Source organism: Anticarsia gemmatalis, chromosome 18 (genome assembly GCF_050436995.1).
Source record: "Anticarsia gemmatalis isolate Benzon Research Colony breed Stoneville strain chromosome 18, ilAntGemm2 primary, whole genome shotgun sequence".
In the NCBI taxonomy this organism is placed as follows: Eukaryota; Metazoa; Arthropoda; class Insecta; order Lepidoptera; family Erebidae; genus Anticarsia; species Anticarsia gemmatalis.
The window spans coordinates 735,865-757,184 of NC_134762.1; the positions used below are offsets into that span (position 1 = coordinate 735,865).

Consider the following 21,320-nt stretch of genomic DNA (forward strand, 5'->3'; position numbering starts at 1 on the left):
CCAAAAATTAGTTTATTCATTCAACTATTCACATGCAAAATTTCATGTCATTAAATTTAGTAATTAAAGAAATCAATTAAAATACTGACGAAGCATCGAAAACCTACATAACCCGACCAAGTTCGGATAGCTACAAAAAAGCGGCCCAGCCATATATCTAAGAGACGTTCTTAACCTTCCAATATAGTATTTACTAATATGGTACAGTTCCGTACACAAGCGTTAGGAAAAAATAAAACAATTGCATTTCTTGAATTAAAAATATTTTTTTAATAATAACCCAACTATCTACGATAAAAACAAATCTTCAATTAACAAGTACTTTTCTATTTAAATATCCGTGTACAAAATTTTTTTTATTAAGTATATTACATATTATTGCCCTCTCTTTTCTTCAAGGATGGAAGTACCGTTTCAAGCGGGAAGCCGCGCGCGTCCTGTTCGACTAGCAGTTTGTGGAATATTCCACAGACGTTAAATTACGTGCGTTCACAAGAATATAATTAAATCAAAATATTAACTTTTAAAAAATGTGAATACCTATCGGAACTCCGGAATTATTCCAGTCAATTCTGGAGCTGAAAAATCAGAACAATTGAACAACAATTTGGTGTACAAAAATAAATGACCTTTAAATTATATCGAAACAACAATTGTGTTATCACCTATACCAATTCAATACCGGTATTATACGGTAAATTTTGGGATGTTACCTAAATATATTGCATGGACGCTTTTTTGTAGCTATCCGAACTTGGTCGGGTTATGTAGGTTTTCGATGCTTCGTCAGTATTTTAATTGATTTCTTTAATTACTAAATTTAATGACATGAAATTTTGCATGTGAATAGTTGAATGAATAAACTAATTTTTGGCATACATTTTACCATGCAATTCCTTTAGAACGTCGTGATATTTGACTGTTTTGTAAACAGTGATCTATTCATGGTAAAATTGTCCTTTAACTCTTTAATTACTAACGGAACATCATTGATACTTGGCAACATGTTTCAGATACTTACAAGGTTTGTATAAACGTGAAAATCTAGACCCCAAAGTGCATACTTTAAGAACTAAGACCTATTAAGTGTATTTTACGTTTATATTTTTATCTTTTAAGCCCTACGATTTTTTCTAAATCTGTTTTTTAAACAAATATAAACAAATTCAAAACAACGTATGTAAAAATCTACAGCTCTCTATGTAAGCGCTTTATATGAAAACTAGCTAATGGCCAAACGTTCGCGTAGCGGAAACTTGAATTTCTCCGAAGTTTATGCATGCACTCATTTTATTCATACATACACAATTACACACAAATACACACTAATTTTTGGACACACCTCTTTTCTTCTAAAGTCTATGGATTAAAATAAGTTCCGCCAGGACAACGTTCGCCCAGCGGAATCAGTTTTTGGTGAATTTCTCCACAATGGCTGCGTACACAATTTTTTTTTTACCATACACAATTATACGACGTCATACACTAAATATCTGCATAATTAATATCTTTAAATTCAACAACATTCCGCTGCGCGAACGCACACGAGTGAGTAAGTAGACAACAGCCGGGAACTACTTTTTACGTGCCGTCCAAAGCACGGAGACGCCCAGCTCAAATACCACTATGCGGTCACCCATCTATAGAATGACCGCGCCAAGGGTTGCTTAACCCACAGATCGTTAACCGACCGGTGAGCGCAACTGGCTATGGGCGCCTCATAATTTCAATCACATTGATTTCGCCATTTTAGACTTGAAACATAAAAACTGCCTAAATTATGTGACTAGCGTTTGGTATAATACTTACAAATCTTTAGTATAGCACGGGTAAGGTGTCTGCTGGGTGTACACCGCCCAGTCGAGCTGTTGTTGAGGGTTGAGGGCGTCCGCAGACAGCTGGATGATAGCCTTGTCCACGATGTCCTGGATCTGCACGAAGCCGCGGAAGTAGCGCATGTTCTCTATGAAACTGGATTCTGGACCTGGGATCCATAGGCTGGAAGAGAAGAAGGATTTTAAATCTTTTTGGATTGGATGGTGTTAAAGATACATTTCCAACAAATATAGGAAAATATTTAATGGAAACTTGTCGTATTCGGATCGCACTGTAAACGGCAATAGCCGCGTACTGTAACTACTGTACTGTACTATACGAAATCCGGCAATTCACAGTCGTTGCTGATCACAAAGTTAGCCTGGTTTAGGCCTGATTTTTACTATGGGATTTATATATTAGGTACATCCCGCTATTGTTGTTCCCATTGTAATTAAAGTTGTCATATATATCGAGCCCCAAGCTGTTTTAACAACTATTTCTTGAAGTATAATGCATTTATTTAGATTCATTCTGTTCAGGTTTTATGTTGAGAAATTTGGTATAATTATGATGTTACTTACAAGTCTTTCAGACGTTTAGTAGTGGGCGCGTTGTCGATGTCCATCCTGATCTTATACTCTACGTTGGTAAGACCTTGGTCTTGTTCCTCACTGTTCAGGAACACCACACCTGTAACAGCAACCTCTTAATTTATGGTTCAAGAACATAAATGACAGCATTAGACTAACAAACAGCGAAATAGTCAATGGTCACTGGCTTGGCGTATATGGGGTAATTAAGTTAATAGTACCCGGGTTATGGACCAAAATCAAAATTTCAGGTCATTTAAATTCGTTTTTGACTGTTATCAATGGAGAAATTAGTCTTTAATCTATGACAAAAGCTTATGAACTTAATAAATAAATAAATAAATAAATATCATTGGACAACTCACACACGGTCATTTGATTCCAAACTAAGCAGAGCTTGTACTATGGTAACCAAATAACTGATAAACATACTTATATACTTCTAAATACATACTTATATAGATAAATTGACATCCAGGCTCAGAACAAATACTCGTGCTCATCACACAAAGATTTGTCCCGGGTGGGATTCGAACCCACCACACGCGGCGCTACGGTTGTTGCGGCGAGGTGACCGCTTAAACCACTGCGCCAAACGTGCAAATTAAGACAATATGTTGACCACTAGCCACAGGAAAAGTCTTTAGTATAGTAGATATGTAAAGACGTAATCTTACCTGCTGAGAACTCATTAACAATGCTCAGCTTAGCTGCTTGGTGTGTGAGCTCGTCTTCATTAGGCGTTGCTTTGAATCTGTCCAAGTTGATACAGTGTAGCAGGTCTGAGGCTTTTGATAGCAGACTGCCTACGCTCTGAAAATATTTGCTTATTTAGGACCAGTTTCACAGTTCATAAATAAATGTCAAATAACAAATCTACTAAAAAAGTGTCTGAAAATGTATGAAAACAGGTGTGAAAGTCCATCTGATAAGCTGGTGGATATTTATAAGTGATCAAACTGAGCCTTACACTCGTAGAGTTATTATACTTAATGCACAAATATAAAGAGAAAATGTATGCAGCGGTTTCGGGTCCCCACTTAGGTCGGGCCAAAAATCCTTTTTAATTATTGACAAAAAATGCTTAGAAAATTTTCTGCAATAAGGTCGATATCTCGACAATATCGTAGCAAGTTTTAGTTTTTACTAGCTGACCCGCGCAACTTCGCTTGCGTCACATAAGAGAGAATGGTTCAAAATGTTCCCCGATTTCGTAACATTTTTTATTGCTACTCTGCTCCTATTGGTCGTAGCGTAATAATATATAGCCTATAGCCTTCCTCGATAAATAGGCTAACTAACATTGAATGAATTTTTCAATTCGGACCAGTAGTTCCTGAGATTAGCGCGTTCAAACAAACAAACAATCAAACAAACAAACTCTTCAGCTTTATATTATTATATATAGTATGGTATACCTAGATAAAAAATATATATATATAAAAAAATATATATGTATAGAATTGTGAAAATGTAATTACTATCAGTGGACACAACACTTTTTTTCCTTACCTGCAAATCCCCGAACTCATCAAACACGCCATCGACATTGAACTCCTGAGCCGGTGCATCATCAGCGCCGATGATCATCGCCCTGATGGAGCTGAACTGAGGGTTGGTCATCACGGAGCGCAGCACCTCGATCCCGGCGCGGTGCGACGACAGCTTCTCCACTGATGAGAAGGAGGCCGCGAAGGAATGGACCAGGTTCGTCATTTTGATCATTGTTGAGAAGGTTGCGTTGGCCTGAAAGAAATGTGAAAATGTAAGAGTTTCTCAATGTATCTGAAAATTGATTCTGTTATACTTTGTTATTATGTACTGTCTAATTAATATAACATTTAGCGTTTTTTGGCCTGATCGATTGAGCCTTAGATCATGGGCTTAATCCCATGGAATTACAATTGTAAGAAATGATATAGATTATCTCGGTTACACACTTAGTTTTTAGAGACGTCGCTAATCAGTACCATGACACGTGTACGCATTCATACGAACTTTTGAAACTGATGTATTGTATCCTAATCTGCTTTGAATTGTAAAGGAAAATAAACCATAATAATTATTAAAAATATTAATTATGTTGTTTAAGAACTATATATAGTATAGCGTCTCTCTAATCCTGAATTAGTGGACACAAATTAAGTAGTCCTATAATGTAGTAGATATAATGGTATGTTACCTTCTCCATAATCCTCTGTACAGTAGGGTTGGGTGGTGTGTAGAGTATCTTGCCCATGATGAGCGGCTTCACGAAGCTCCACACGATCTTGCCGCCGCCCACGCTGATGATGTCCAGGTAAAGTGACCGACAGAAATCAGCTGGGAAAATATTAGTTAGTTTTATAAAGAGAGTTTTAGAGTTAACATTTTAGCAAATATGACGCTTATTTTCCATTCCTCAATACTCTTCATGGATATTAAAAGAAATACAACGTGTTATTTAAGCATGACCTCGCGTAATTGATAAGGGGTCTTAATTTGGATTGAATGATTTTTTTGTCTTCTCTGGGTCTTTAATTCTATTTATCTCTTCTTAGACGTACAAATTGTCGATAAAACGACAGACCAATTATTTTATTGTCGTTGTTAAAAATAGAAAAGTCATGCTTATTTTAAAAATAAAAATGAGTTGAATAGAACAGGATTACTTGATCCCTTTTGTCTAGGAATATCACTGCACTTTTAATCCTAAAACCATTAAAAATAAGTATAAAATGAACATACTAGGTAGTACATCGAGCTGCGCCTGGTCGGGCGCAGTGGAGAGGTCGTCGGTCTCAGCGATCTGTTTGTAGAACTTGTTGGTGTTCATCACGAACGGCTTGCCGCACATTATGTTGCCGGCACTCGACAGGAACTCGGATGCTGGAGAGAAAATAAAATATTTGAGTAATGGCATTTACAGAAGAAAGTAGGAATTAGTGTTTCGTGAAAAGATCACGGAGGTCAGACATTAAGCGACACATCAATATTCTTAATTAAAAACGATTTTGACTTTCTATGAAATTTGAGAAAAACATCCAAAAGAAATATTGTAAGTTTGAAAAATTTGTTAACAGTTATAATTATAGCTATAGTTAATTATTATAAAACGATTCCAGCAGGGGAACGGAGGTTTTGATAAAATTGACGAATTTATTTATCTCACAAAAAACTATAAATATATGCTCTTGTATCATTATTTAAAGCTGAGACATAACATACAATAGATTACACGTAAATCACAGCAAAAAAATAAAAAAAGTCACGACATAAAGGCAAAATTTTAAGCAGAAAGAAAAATTCCTTACAGGACAACAAATTGCCAACCGAGCTAAACTCCCTAAGGCTCTGGAACATGGGCTCGCTGGCCAGCAGGTCGGACACGTAGCCCACGTTGTCCTGCATCACCGGCATCAGTGCTGCCATCTCTTGGTACTTGGACAACACTGCTGAACCCTCGTCCGCCGTCAGGTTCGATGTCGCGTATAGTTTGTTGAGGAGAGTGGCTTTTATCTGAGAAATGGTGAATAATATTTTAGATACTATTTTTCATTTGTATTGTATAGTTTATAGTCAATTTTGTGATATAGGTGTTTAAGTTACTTGATGGCGTTATTCTTAAATACACCGGCAGGTTTTTTAAAATATTATTTGTGCTCTAGGAACCTTACTTACGGATATAAAAAATAATGATGCATAAGTACCCATAACAACCATTTGAAGTCACATCTCACTACTGCCGCGTACAGTTATAGCTGCATGACCTTACATACTTTGTTCCAAAAATAATTTATTCCAGAAACAAATAATTTATTCCAAATACTCAAAATTTACTAATTCTGCTTAGTCCCCGCTAAGAATGTGGTAACTGCGGGCTTATCACGTATCTCAGTTGACAACTAGTGTATCTACGTCAAATTGATAGCCATTATTCAATACATTGCTGCTTCGACGTAACGAGTTAAACACTACAATATAAGAGAGAAAACAATGTACAGCATAGTGGCTTTAAAATAGTCAACTGAGATATGTGATAGCCCCTCTTGTAGAGACTAATGGTACAGACCCTACAAAAAGATGAATAGATCTTACCTTATCAACAACAGAATTAAAATTAAAGTTTCTGATCAGCACAGTGAGTATTTCCTTCACGGTGTCATCAGGTAGACCACAGAACTGCTCCACGACGGCCGCGAACACGTCGTCTGCCGTCACCACGTCCAGGTCTGAGGGGTCCAGCACACGGGACATGGGGTCCAGCTGACAGATGTACTGGGAGATGTGGCTGTCTTGCTTTGATGTTAGCAGCTAAGGGTAGAAGAAATAGGATTAGATAATTAGAAAAAGGAATATTTATACACTTCCTGTTCGAAATGTGTTTTTGAAATTGTCTAGCTCTGATTGACATCAGGAGTATATGTTTGAATTTTGAATAAATTTACGGTTGTGCTACTACTCTACATTGTAAATTCATTTACGATTTCTAGGATGCCCAAAGATGTTGGCAACGGTGGATTTACACGTTCCAGCTTTTTTTTTTAAAAGATTGTATTCTTCAGCCATTATTTGGATTAGTTACAAGGCTATATAGGCTACTATTACCGAATTTTATCACGACCCTTTGCATAATAAAGGAAGTATAGCGAGGGCCTCACAGCAGTCGCATAAATCGACTTGAATTAACTGTTTTAAGTAATTTCTCATCTTACCGGTTTAAGCAGAATATGTCCGCCATGTATCCTGGGCGCGGCGAGAGACCAGAAGTTGGTGTTGTTGATGCCGAGCGCCAGAAGTCCTGCCTCCACGTTGTCAGGGTTCGGGAACAGGTGGGACACTTGTACTGAGGAAAGAAAAACTAAAGTTACGCCAAAAAACGCCAGTTCGGAAGGTAGGGCCAATGAGAAGAGATGGCAAGAATCTCCTGAAAGGTGGTTTTCGTTGCTTGCTGCTTACCGTGTTAGTACAGAAAAAGCTTTATAAAATGAAACTTACACTTAAGATCAACTTCTTCAATAAGGTAGTTCTTGAGCTGTCTCAGCACGTTGAGTCCAGAAGATAATGCCTCCAGGTCGTGATCTAACGAAGTACCATTCAGGACCGGTCGTAGTTGACTTATTATGCCGTGAAGACTGTGAAAGAATTGAGTGATTAGAAAGTTGTTTATTCGATCTGAACACGTTCCTAGAATGATGGCAAGAAAAACAAGCGACCGAGGTATTTGGAAGTTTGCGGGATTGAGCAGTGGAACACCGACTAAGGTTAAAAAAAAAAAGTATATTTGCAGGTTATCAAATATCTTATCTTAGGAGTATCAGCTAGTAGCCGGCTGACACTTCAACCACTATAGATCCTTTGTAAAACCCTCTCCTTTGCTACTTCAAACGTTGGGGAGCATAGCAAAACTTATTAAACGGTAATAGCTAGTATATTTGCATCACTATTAAACTGGCGCTTCATACCTGTACAACACACTGTCCAGTATATCCTCATTGATGAGCAGCAACCCAGTGTCAATGAGAGCATCCACCCTTCCTTTCATCACCCCCGCCAGGTCCACCTTGCTGGCCACGCCCAGGAGACGGGCGCCGTGGGAGACCAGACCCTCGGCGTGTTCCACGATGTTTGTCACGAAGTGGAAACGCCAGAATTCTTCTTGTTGGTATTGGGGAAGCTAGAAAATAGAATAATATTGTGTATTGCTTTAATAAGTAGGGCATCGGAACTGATAAAGTTCGTTAATTGGCGTCGTTAAGCAACGCAAACAAGATTAAGATTATGATGGGTGATCGTTTGTAAAAAGTCTTATCTTCTATCTTGCTATGGAGAAGCTTACCATAATTATTGTCATCTTAGAATACCTAAATATTTTTCGTCACATATAAAAAATAGGAGTTTAATTCAGTTAAAGGGGTTCTAAAAACAGTGCTTACATGAAACAATTAGCCCGCTTAGGTATCAGATATCTAAAAGAGGAGTCTTACCATCTTGTCCACAGCCGTTGTGTTAATATTTTTAATAATGATGGTAGCAATTTCACTGCAGTTGTATTTCTCGCAAATGTTCTGCCAATTATTTGTGGGTAGTGTGATGTGATTTAAATTATCGGGGAGACTTCGGACCTGAAATAAAATTGAACTCTTGAGACTCAAAGAACTCTTTTCTGAAGTCATATTTACTAGATTACTTTTCGATATGCTATAGGATATTACGTGAAGAATCATTTGAAAGATTTTCTTTAAAGATTTTCTAAAGGACGAAGTTATTTCCACAAATCGACATAGCTAGAACGATGGAATTAGTCTCTTCTCTTACGAAGGATAAAAATAAAGCGTCCCAAAATATGAAGAACAGTTAAATATTAGGTCGGGGAAAAAGTCTTTTCGCATTAAAGTATTTATGAACTAGTAATAAAATCTTTTCTCTACACATTATAGCTCGATATTTGGGTACCTCACGAGCTCACTAAAAGAAAACTAATGAACCGTGTACTCATTTGTGATTCTTGAAGCCAAAGAGATTTTATTACAAGTTTATACATACTATAATGCGAAAAGACTTTTTCCCCGACCTAATATTTATCATTTTTATTTAAAGAAAAGATTACTCCATATTACTTACTTTCCTCAAATTCACTTGTCCTCGTTCAATATCATTCACCACATCATGGTTCAAGACCTTCATCAGTTCACCATGGAGCCCATTATTGTCCACCAGGTAGTCCTTCAGCGGTCTATTTATGTCCAAGTTGTGGGCTATTTGTGTGGACAACTGTTTGAGGTACGGCATGTCTTTGATGCCTTCTACTTGGTGTATGTGAGGTAATTCTGCTCGAAGGAGTTTGCCAGTGTGGGATAGGACTGACGCGAAGCTAAAACAATTATGACAAAAATATTAAATACTGTGTGAAAAGTAGGTTTGTTTTTCGACACGTAACAATTAATTTTAGTATACAGCATCGTTTTTTATAATACTACAATGCATAACGAGTCTAATGCATGAATATTCGGGCAATAAATAAGGAATTGTGAACTTTATAATGTGCACATTAAATTAAAGCATCGTTTATCGATCGACGATCAGTTATTACCCTCTAATGACATTTGGATCTCTTATCGTCCGAGAAAGGGACGAAGAGAAGACGGTACGTCGATTAATTAGTCAAACCTAAGCTACGACACAAACAATTATTTTAGTGTTACCTGATCATCGTCAATGATTTAAGATCTCTTGGAAATAGACTTTACTTTCTACTACTTAAAGGTTTACCGCCACATATGAGGATTATGCTTATTGAAATGGTTGGTCAAAACATATTAAACTAAGTTTTTCTCATCTATAACTTACAGTGTAGCATTCCCAAGTTCATTCCTAGAGATATTCTTAGCGAGACAGTCAGTCAACTTAGTGGTGTTAGCAGAGATGTCCTCCACCAGGTACAGACGCACGTGGTCCAGGAACTTGCTTAGAGACTTGTTCATCTCGTACTTCGTGTAGTTGCGGGTTGATATTAACTGTGGGGAGAAAATAAATGTAAGAATTAAATCACATTTCAGATAGATTGCGTTTTTTTCTGACGTCTTCGACTTTATATCAAACTATTAAAAATACTATGAAAATATGTTGGGTTGTTTTTAAGTTTACCGCCTAAGAATAAGACTGATGTGGTGGTTTGATGACTTCAAGGTGACCCCAAAAAGAAGTTTGCTAGCGTGATGTACTCAACGCCTTACCTTCCCTCATTACAGGAGGAGAACGTCACCCAGCAATAGAACCGTTGCAGGGAAAAATATTTTTACTACCCAGTACCCAACCCATTAAAATCTTCGACTTTAAGGAATAGGAGTGACGCAGTCATCGCCTGGTCGCCCGCCCGTCAGGTATTCAATTAAATGGCAGTAATATATAATATTCTGATGTAATATTCTGATTGTATTCAAAGATGCTTACTTCTCTGATAGCCATATCCCAATGGAAGTCGTTCTTCAAAGTCTGGTGCACATCATCCAGGCTCATGGTCTGCAGGTGACACAGTAGGTTGTCGTACTCTTGCTTCTTGAACAGCTGAAGGTTTAGCTGCTTTAGCCAGGTCGTCAGTTGAGAGCATACTGTGCATTGACTGAAAGCGGAAAAATTAGTTAAGTTATTCAAGTCAGTGGTAACTAATCGTTTAATGAGAGATTGTTTTCAAACTGTGGACAAGGGCTTAGCATTGATTGATGGTTACAATGTTAAAGCTTGCTTTTCAGAGAACAGAGAGTGGAGTGCTAAGATATTAAAAAACATCAGGATTTTGTTAAAATTATTGTGTAATATTATAAAGGCAGGCCATTCGGCCGAATGCCATTAGAATATTTGTGATCTGAACAAGCATAGCTCGTTATGTTCTCCAGTTACATCTTCTGCCGCTAAGAATCAAAAGATTATAAAATTACCTGCTATTCAAGAACAGAGTCCCAGCATCAACACCATTACTCAGCACTGCAAAAGCCATCTTAGTCAATGACTGCTTGGACATAAGCTCCAAGGCCACCTTCTTCAGATGCTGCAGTTTCTCTTCAGTCACCCATGGAGGGGGGAGAGGGGTGTTAGGCCCGGACTTGATCAGCTCGAGGCGGGATTCGATCTTCGATATGTCGGCATAAAGAGCCGGGTAATCGACTTCGTTGTTTATTCGTAAAGAATTTTCGTAACCCTGAAATGATTTTTGTTTAATTCGTATACAAAATTCAGCAAACAAATTTTCTTTAGCTACATTCAAACTTTACGAAAACATCAATATTTTATTTGCTCGCGTCAACGGTTGCTTTCCCAAGCTGCACGAATATTTGCATAAAGATTGAGTTCTAATTTGGGGAAGCTTCATCAAAACATCAAGTATGGCTCGAGTTAAATATCTAACCGAGGAAGTTTTCACATACTTTCTGGGTTCCATTCCCATGATATTGACCTGATCTCAAGATATTATCTATGTGTATGAGTATAAGTGACAACCTCTGATGCTCTACTCGACTTCTCAAGCAATGGGTCTTCTAACCGCTAAAGGGTGGTTAGATCAGCCAATAAGATGGTCTTCAACTGACTTATACTTACTTGAGCTGCAAACAGTAGTGGTGGAATCTCTTTATAAAGCTCCAGTTTATCAGTATTACATAACTGATTCTTCAGCTCAGAGAACATGCCGGTGGAATCAGGCAAGTAGTCTGATAGAGTGATGTTTGGCTGACAGAAAGACTCTGTCTCGTTCAAATTGATGTCGCGGAGAAGACGGACTATCTGTGGGTTAAAAAGTCCATGTATTTGTTCTTTGTAATTTAAAAAGACAACCTCCGCACTAAGAATTGCTCTTGCGTCGCAGGAACTTTTACAAACATACAAACAACGGACAAAAAGTACAACTAGACTCGAAACAATTATTTGTGCGATCCACAAATAATTGTTCTGCGTGGGAATCGAACGTTTTTATAATATGCAAACAGATTTTAATAGCTAATATTTGTTATATTTTGTGTGAAGTAACATAGTACATAATATTTTCTGGTCCCTGCAGAGTCATTTTTCGTGGAGACTAAATTGTAGCACAATAGATAATAGAAAAACAAAAGTAACAAAAATACTTACATGAATCCTATCAAAATTAGTTAACAAATCTTCAGCGATCTCAAAGCTATTTTCCAAATAAGTGAAGAACTTATTGGCATAAGGTCCATTGTACACGGCCCTGGTGTCCTTCCACCAGTCGTCTCCGGCGAGGAAGCTGACGATGATGCCGTAGCCCTGGATGTTTGATTGCAGGTACTTCAGGTACACTGGGGTACCGAGCTCGTCGGAGTGACTGATCGTGTTCTTTAGAGAGGATCGGAGTTGTTTTCTGAAAAAATATTATATATTACATCAGCCTGTTATAGCCGAAGGTTTAAGTGTAATACAGCAATGTTTCGCTATTAACAATGTTCGTTCCTTGTTTACAGAGTCGAGACATATATTGGGCACGTTACTAAACTTAAAATGCACGTTAAAAAATATTCTTGTAGAAAATAAAATTAGAAAAAAAACAGAAGTGCTTTTTGCATGACCTGGGAATTGAAGCCAAGACCTCATGATCTGCAGTCGCATACCATATTTCTTAATTTGCTTTTTTCGCCGAGTGACTGTTCCACTATTGGGCAAGAGTTTTCTCTCAAACAAGGGAGGGGTTAAGCTTCGAGTTCATTTCGCTTTTTGTTGGGCATAAAAAATAACAAAAAACTTCGACATTTTTATACAAAAATGTTAAGTTAAACATACCTGTTACTAAGCAGCTCAAACAAATCACCTCCTTCACCATTACTCAACACATCCACTAAATTATCTAAACTCTTCTTCGCATCTTCATAATCATCAACAATTAAATCTTGAACAGTTTTATAGATCACTTCATATTTCCTACTACAAACTTGACCGGCAGCTTTCAAATTATCTCCCAAGATCGTTCTACTAGCATTCATTTGTATACCTTTACACATATTGTCGAAACTTTCTAACAAAGTCCTATTGTTTTGTAAAACATCAGTTAGAACATCAAAATGTATAATAATAGCATCAACAGGACGTCTTTTGAAAAGATATTTTATTACGTCCAAATCAGCTTTTAGCATTTTCAATTCTTCATCAGTACCTTGGTTTAAATCTTTGGCATCAATTTTGATAATATTCTCTTGTAATTTATTAACTATTGTTACTATTCTTGTTAAATAAATATGTGCAGTGAATTGTTTATAATTAATATCATTAAATTGAGTGTAGTTTGCGTCTGTTTTGTCTATTTTGTATAGAAATACTTTGTCTACAATCGTTTTAAGTTTTCCTTCGATGCTGTTCATTTTGATGTCTTCCTCTGAAAGGATTGTTTTGTTCTTTTTTGATATCTCTGTGATGTAGTCAGCTAGTTCCACTGCCTTTGTGTACGCGTTCTCGTATCTACTTGTTATGTTTTGGACTTGGAGTGTGTAGAAGAAGTATTGCTGAAAGTAATACATATAAGTAATTTTTACATTCAAGAAACATCGCTGAGTAAGTATGTATTTAAAAAAAAAGAAAAAGTGAAATAAAAGAATGTGATCATCTTATTCGCCAAAATTGGACACTATTAACCAACAAGAATTTAATAGGTAGGTTTAATAATATCCTATTGTACTTTTGCAATACAATGGTAGCAGCCCAATGTTATTTCTTTAAACCTACCTACTAGTTTCCAACAAGAAAATGTATCACAACACGGGAATCAAACCTACAATACCATCACTAATAATCTTTTTTTCCAGTTTAATGTAATTTACTAGTTTTACTTATTCTTACCGGTTTAGCAAACACATCCAGCAGCGTATTTTCTCCCCTCGGCAGTGAGAGCCAGTGCAATAAAGACGGACAGACAAACGGCTGCACTTTATTTATTATAGTGAAGTCTATGGTACTGCCAGGGGGTGGTACTAGTGCATCGACTACTGCTTCACAGTCCCAGAACTGGGAAAGCGTTGCGCGGCGGATCTAGGAAAGAAAGTAAAAGTAAGATTTATAAATTAAATTAGGTTTGAAACAATTTTTTACACAATAAGTCTGAGGCTCAGATCCCATGTTTGTCAATATTTATTTTCTTCGTATTTTTGATGATATGTATATTCCAAGATTTTGCCTCAACTGAAATTCAATCTGTGTAATAATTTTTTTGTGCATTGATAAGTAAGATGACCGTTTCCCACTCAAACCACTCGTTCATAATAATGCTTATTAAGCCAGTAGGGATCACCAAGTGAGATAAAAAATTGTAAGAAAAAAACTTATTTTTATCCCACTGTTATAACTGCTATAGTTCTTAGTAAATTAAAGGAAAGGTGTGTATCAATTCACGCAAAAGTAACATTACATTTAATTGCTTTCAAAGACCAGTGTTTCAGCTCAACATAAACGAACTACTGATATATGCTCACCTGCTTCATAAATCCATAGTCCCAGTAAGAGTTGAGCAGCACTCCCACGAACGCTGGCATCTTGTCATACAACATGTACAGTCCTGTGTTACGAGTGAACCCCACCAGTTGCAGGAAGTTTGATTGTGGCTCTAAAAACATACGCAAAGTAGTCATGAAAGCTTATACGACTTTATACCAACAAATGAGAATTTTGAATCATCTTTTCGACTTATTGCATGAAGATTATTAAAAACAATTTAGTTAATCAGAATCGCTTTTAATGAAAGTCCGTAGCTGCTATAACTATATGTAAACTAGCTGATAACCCAAGTGTACCCTACTACTCTTTTGTAGGTAGACTTTACTTGGGTTTATATAATCTAGTCTCTCTAGGAACTAAAAATTGGTAACCAACTCAAATTGGACGAGCAACGAAATCAAGCGCCGTCCCTAAAGCGTATCATGTATCTAATTCAAAGACGCCTCTAGTCACTAGCCAAGAAACTAACCATTAACTTCCTTGAAATAAGTCAGCAGATCTGCAGCAATGTTCTCCAGGATAACTGACAGCGATCCAAAGAAGTACTTCCAAGCCTTCCTGCCGAGCATCCTGCAGTCATCGTCGATGTAATCTCGCGAGCACCGCACGAAGCCCTCCCACAGCCGGCTGGACGACACCCCGGGGGGGATCGAGGATATGTTCACTGAGTTTAATACTGAGTCGATTTTTGTAAAGAGTTCCCTGTGGAAGGTGGAAAGAAAAATAAAGTGTCATATTTTAGTAATGATAGCTGAGTGGTCTTAGTAATCATCCCTCATGCAGGTGGTCGAGGTTTCAAACCCGAGGGAACACATCTATGACTTTTATGTGTGTATTACACGTCATTACTACTTGTTCAGATGTAAGAGACTCGCATGCATGAGAGTTACTTTGAACTATTCTTGATACGAAAAGCCCCCATGTAATGGGGAAGGTCAATGTGGTAAACTCAAAGTCTACGCCCTCCCGTTTTCCAAGAAAAGAGCCTCGGTCAGCTTCTAGACAGTAGTACCTAAGTTTCGTTCTAAAATTGTGATGTAGATAATCAAAATAATTTCCTGACATGGTATTGTCACCCATCAATTAATTGACCTCACTGGTGGTGCTTTACTCACTGGTCATTTACTGACCCATGAATATAATTGACCTTAAGGTAAGTGCCGTTGTGGGGCAGTGATTTAGGTCACCACGCTGCTAAAATTGCGTCGGGAGGTCGTGGGTCAGTAAATGGTCGTCGTGGTCACACGTTTCGGGTCTGGTTGTACGTTATGTCCGTTATTTCTAAGTTTGTAAAAGTCCCCGCGACACAAGAGCAATTCTTAGTGCGGGAGTTGTAAAAAAAAGTGCAATAATTAGTAATAACTTAAATACTTACTTCAATATAACATGTCTATTAGTAACATTCAGTGCTTGTACAGCATAGTTCCATGCTTCCTTCAGCCCCAGGCTTCCATCAGAGCTGTTCTTGAAGATATGGTTGAGAGCATCCCTGGTGAGAACCACGTCGTGGACTAACGAGTCGAAGTTGGATGATAGCTTCAAGAACAGGTGAGGTGGGTAGTCGGTTCGGTTCCAGAATACTCCAGTGTTCTGCGAAGAGAAAGTTTGAGAGAAAAGTGCTTGACTGTTTATTAGATGATCAGGTTTTAGATTTGATTTCTAAGTTAGGCAATGATCTTTTTCTAAATAGCTTGTTTTAAAATTCTTGGTAAAAAAATAAGAAGCTTTTTTTTTACTAACACAGAAACGGATACCGATATTTTTTTATTACGGGAGGCCTAATTTCAAAAGTCACGAGTGCCATATTATTTCTATAGTGATAGTAGATATTTGTTTATCGTGCAATAAGAAAATACCAAGAACCTTCTAGACCCAGAAGTCTTATGGGACACAAAATTCTTTTACTAAGTTGCGCTCACCGGTCGGTAAACGATCTGTGGGTGAAGCAACCATTGGCACGGTCATTTCATAGATGGGTGACCGCATAGTGGTATTTGAACTGGGCGTCTCCGTGCTTCGGAGGGCACGTTAAAAGTCGGTCCCGGTTGTTGTCTACTAAGGTAACAGTCGTTAAGCCACGTCAAAGGCCTCTCGGGCGGCTTGAACAACTTTGACACTTGGTTAACCATTAACCATACGACAAACAAACAACTTACAGTAGCATTCTTCATGTTAAGATACTCCACCCATTCTTCTTGGAACTCCCTGTTCATGCAGAAGATCGTCTCCAGACTCCTGACAGCGTCTACCGAGGAAGGTGACAGTGTCAGCAGTTCAGATAGACTATTGTCTGAACATGGCCACGGCGGGTCCGCGTTTAGGACCGCTATTATTGGTTGTATCTGGAAATCAAAGTAATATATAATATTTTTTCATACAAACTTTCATCCCCTATTTTATCCTCTTGGGGGTAGAATTGATCAAAGCCTTTGAGTTATATACATATATATTATTTAGATGGAAACGCAAGGAGGAGATGCTCTAAAAAGTCATACACAGATCAATTGGGTGATGTCTTGCAAAAAGATTACAAAAAAAAAGGTTGCACAGCGTCCTAATGTATGAACAGATCGTACAAAGTGTTAATAATTAAATAAATCCTTTTTGAAATGACCACTTACTTACAACTTCCAATCAGAATTGCAGCAAGATAAAAGAATAGTAATTAATAGAAGAATTCTAGACTTTGTTGCTGGACGCTTTATTTGACACCTTTACTAGTTTACACAAATTAAGTAAAGGGAGATTACGATAAATACCATCAAAACACGACATCCAATATTTAAAAAAAAAAATAACCTTTTGTTTGTGTAAAATTTAGAATGGACATTGTTGAAGATCCACGCCAAACATAGGCTACGCGAGTGGAGCCACAGAAATCAGGTAGTCTCTAACATTCCTAATTGATCTTACTTACATCGGTATCATTCTTCACAATAATATCAATCGCATCAACAGTAAGCTGCGGGATGTTGGGTACAATGTTCCCGAGAGCTATCACTGTGGTCGGCGGCAGATCTCCTTCGTACGTGTTGTTCGTTAACAAAGCTGGAAAAAAGCAATAGTAGTATATGTTACATAATCACTGAAAATTTTGTAATTATGCTAATTCTGCTCAATATATTTCAAAAACTAGTGTCATCTAGCGGCATGTATCAGAACTACTTCACGACGCCATGACAGTCTGTCTGGACGGACCGTTATTTAAGTCACACTAAGCCAGCGTGATGGACCTATGGTTTGAAATACTTTCTTTTTCCTTAGCTTGTTTGAGTGTCCCACTGCTGGGCAAAGGCCTCTCCCCTTCCCTTCCAAATCCCCCTATCGGCGGAAAGACCCGACCAGTCCTTTCAACTTTTTTCTTTTCATACTCATATTTTATTAAAATTCGAGTAATTTCATTTCAAGTGTAATTTAACGATTTCTCAGCAATATTTTACTTCATAAAGGAAGACCACTATAATAGCTCAGACTAATGGTGTCAGGAGGTAGTATAGGGTAGTTAGATATACATATAATAAGATATTTTTTAATGACTTACCTGTAATCAACTGAACTGATTGGTCGAATATATCAATAGGTCCGGTGGTGGTAACAATAGCGTGCTTGATCTTCAGCCAGTATTCGCTCTGGATGCCGAAAAGTCCATGGTCCAAGAGGTCCAGAAAACGGAGGGCTAGTTTAACGCTAAAATTAAAAAAATACCTGATTGCAATATATAAAAGAAACCAACTTAAAAATATTAATTAGTTTATTTTTATTGTTTTTTGGTTCGAAACAGATTCAGCATTCGAGATAGTGTGACAACTACAAATGGGTGTGACAAGCGACCTTTATGAAAGATCAGCTTAGTTTAGGTTTTCTTTTATTAATTTTGTTTAGTCAAGGTACAAAAAGAGCAACAACTTGCCAAATCTATACCAATTCAACTACAAAGTTAGTACTTACTTACTCTGCTATAATCGACAAATCAGAACGAGCTCACGACGCTATATTTTTGTCGACATTTGCCGACAAAAGCGAGCACTTTCTGATTTGTCGAGTATAGCCGACCGTGGCGGTCAAAGGGTTAAGAGGTATAAAACAATCCTCACCTCAAATGCAAGCTCCTCTCCAGATTCCTCACTCCAAACCAGTACTCCTTAGCCTCAGTGAACAGCAGGTCTACTTGCCCCCTCATCTCTTTATCCATCCCATAGTGTTGAAACTCGAAGACGTATGGATAGTCGTATTCTAGCCTGATGTATAGGTTCTTCAAGTTGGTGATGAGCTGGTTCCAGTCTATGCCTAGGATTGAGCCTGAGGAGGTGGCTATGGTACGAATCTGGAAGGAAAAAATATATTATCATTAATTTACCGTTATTATTAGACAAGCGGAGGACCGTATAAAGAGGCGTGCTGAGGGGGAAGCCTATACTCAATAGTGGGTGGAAACGGGCTGATTAGATAGATAAATAGATAGATAGAATTAACCGTTTCTAATCAATTCCCGTGCTTTAAAAACATGAGATCTTCCAAATTACTCAGTAAGACGTTTTTTCTTTCTCATCATAAGGTTAAAAATATGCGACGAGCTGAAGTTGTCGGAGTATTATAAGATTTATTAACTGATCATAATAATTAAATGCTGAAAAACGGAATAAAATATTCGTAATTAATAATAATTATTTATTTATAAGACGTTTCGCGCCACTATTTTAGGTGTCAAATATTGTTTTCTTTTAAATTCAAGAACGTTATTTTCTTACTGGCCAGCAAAACTAACTAAGTAGGTATTCTATTAATAAAAAGTTTCCAAATCCGAACTTATATTCCTCAATTGATCGTGCCTTTTATTTACAACCGCAGTATTTTAATGTTATTGTAAGACCAACTATACTATATATACTCTTTTATACTTACGGATTTAGCGACGGCAGAATCAGCTTGTAGTCCAATATCTATAGCAATAGTAGCGTTACAGAGAGCTTCAACGACTGCTGTTGCTTTAGCGACATCTGTCGGCAGTATCAGGTATTCACCAGCATTGTCTATACCATTACACATTACTTCTAGGCCAGGAGTTGATAGGGCTTTGTAGGTCTGAAAACAAGAAGTAATTTTTATATAAAAAATTTGACAATCTGAATTTGTTTCTTAGATACATGCTGGATAGTTTATCAGTTAAATTGACAGATATAACTGTATGAACACTACAACGACTAAATCCGAGTAGTATAAAACATGTATATCCCAGCCTAAACGATTTGGACTTAAGTATGAATCCGGACGCGAGTTTGAATCCCTCGTGTTGCACTAACGTGAGAATCAACTTTAAATATAGGTCTTTAGTCCTTGATATACATACTAAATCTATTTTAGTGGGCCCTTTAACCGGAGAGAAACCGTAAATAAGTATTGATTAGTTTCTTACTAAGCTGAATCAATAAGGTCGATAGAAAACACCTCACCTTATCTTCACTTATTGCCGTCATCAATACAGTCATAACGATATCATAATAATTGTCTTTGATCTTCGTCGCCAGGTCTCTTGGAGTCAGGTCCAGTTGTTCAATGATGCCCGACGTCAGGGTGATCACTTTGTCCAAGAATGGAGAGATCTTGAAGTCCAGGATCGCGTTCTGCTGGACTATTTCTTTGGCTAGAGCACCGTGGACTACTATACTGAAATATTAAAATTTCATTGGTTAACTTCTCATGGTGTTTTGTAGAGTAAATCGGTAATAGAGTAGTGAAGATGCCGTAAGTATGCCGTAGATCGTAGAAAACAGAGTAAATAGTTGTATCGTGTACGGCAGATCTAGTTTACGGGTTTGGTGGGTCCGGCAAATTAAAATATTTAGACTATATTATATAGTTTCAAATATCTGATTCTACTTGTGAGATAACATGACATGATTTTTTAAACATCTTTTAAAATTACAACTACGAAGCAAGTTTGGGTAGTTTTAATCGTGGCTTTAGTCCACTATATATGTAGGTGATAGACCAATTCTAACATATTTCAAAGAATCATTATGACTTACAGCATCTGTTTCCCCAAATGTCCTTTCTCTTCCACCACCTTCATGAACTCCGAGTTGGGGTCTAAATCGAAGAGTTTCCTCCAGTCCACCTCAGCCTTCACCTCGGTGTTCATCCCCATGAGGGCCTGCGTGAAGTTCCTGAGGATCTTGAAGTCATGGTCGATGGTGTACAGCTGCTCGCTCGTGTCCTTGCCCAGGGTCTCTTGGATCAGGAGAGAGGCCATGCGGTTGATCTGAAATGCATATTTTATTTGACGTCAAAGTTTTTTGCATATTTGCAAGAGGGGTTGCCACATTTCCTGTGCAGGTTTTTTGTTATATGTACTATAATTGACACATGGGTTGGTAATTTGCTATTTTCCAGGATCAAATTCTTGGTTATGCAGCTGACGTTTCCCAACAAAATAACTCTTGACTCATGAAAAATAACGAAATTCTAAAGAAAAACATGGTTGCTTATCTAATTGGTATAGGATAGCAGTAGGCTACATTATTGCCCAACAGGTACATACTTTGTACTTTTTGGGTACTTGTTGGGTTAATTTTAAATGGACTACTAGATGGGTCCCGTAATTTTAGCCAAAAATATACCTTATTAACACAATCTATTTCTTATATAAAATACTTACATTATTCTTAACTTGGAACACGCCAAACGACTCAATCATATCTGCAACATAGTTCTTCCACACATCAGAACATAGCTTCTTCTTCAAAGACTCTGCGTCTTCAGGCTTTGATAGTTGAAAGAATGACTTCAGCAGTTTCGCGTCACAGAACATCCTGCCTGGAGCGTTGATCTTTGATGTCAGGATCTAGAAATTGTAAAATGCTTTTTAGTATCAATATGTTGAAATAAGTTAACAATTTTATGGGCAACCCAGGAATCAAATTTTAGGCACTATCATATGGCATA

General features: G+C 37.5%; 1 protein-coding gene across 2 annotated transcripts in view; it reads right to left on the reverse strand.

The window, feature by feature from the left end:
• The window catches only part of ldd (lipid droplet defective), a 91,316-nt gene that overhangs the window by 20,537 nt on the left and 49,459 nt on the right, over positions 1-21,320 (reverse strand). For both annotated transcript variants that reach the window (XM_076125798.1, XM_076125797.1), the window contains exons 11-41: positions 21,034-21,219; positions 20,405-20,637; positions 19,829-20,042; positions 19,281-19,460; positions 18,473-18,702; positions 17,920-18,065; positions 17,296-17,426; positions 16,535-16,720; positions 15,754-15,968; positions 14,848-15,080; positions 14,357-14,487; positions 13,728-13,916; positions 12,678-13,393; positions 12,012-12,261; positions 11,484-11,666; positions 10,826-11,085; positions 10,341-10,509; positions 9,738-9,904; positions 9,012-9,261; positions 8,375-8,512; positions 7,853-8,064; positions 7,386-7,522; positions 7,103-7,233; positions 6,486-6,701; positions 5,702-5,906; positions 5,136-5,276; positions 4,591-4,730; positions 3,921-4,154; positions 3,086-3,221; positions 2,400-2,508; positions 1,810-1,998 (exon numbers count right to left, since the gene is read on the reverse strand). In XM_076125798.1, coding sequence (XP_075981913.1) covers positions 1,810-1,998; positions 2,400-2,508; positions 3,086-3,221; positions 3,921-4,154; positions 4,591-4,730; positions 5,136-5,276; positions 5,702-5,906; positions 6,486-6,701; positions 7,103-7,233; positions 7,386-7,522; positions 7,853-8,064; positions 8,375-8,512; positions 9,012-9,261; positions 9,738-9,904; positions 10,341-10,509; positions 10,826-11,085; positions 11,484-11,666; positions 12,012-12,261; positions 12,678-13,393; positions 13,728-13,916; positions 14,357-14,487; positions 14,848-15,080; positions 15,754-15,968; positions 16,535-16,720; positions 17,296-17,426; positions 17,920-18,065; positions 18,473-18,702; positions 19,281-19,460; positions 19,829-20,042; positions 20,405-20,637; positions 21,034-21,219 — 6,257 coding nt within the window. The remainder of the gene's footprint in view (positions 1-1,809; positions 1,999-2,399; positions 2,509-3,085; positions 3,222-3,920; positions 4,155-4,590; positions 4,731-5,135; positions 5,277-5,701; positions 5,907-6,485; positions 6,702-7,102; positions 7,234-7,385; positions 7,523-7,852; positions 8,065-8,374; positions 8,513-9,011; positions 9,262-9,737; positions 9,905-10,340; positions 10,510-10,825; positions 11,086-11,483; positions 11,667-12,011; positions 12,262-12,677; positions 13,394-13,727; positions 13,917-14,356; positions 14,488-14,847; positions 15,081-15,753; positions 15,969-16,534; positions 16,721-17,295; positions 17,427-17,919; positions 18,066-18,472; positions 18,703-19,280; positions 19,461-19,828; positions 20,043-20,404; positions 20,638-21,033; positions 21,220-21,320) is intronic.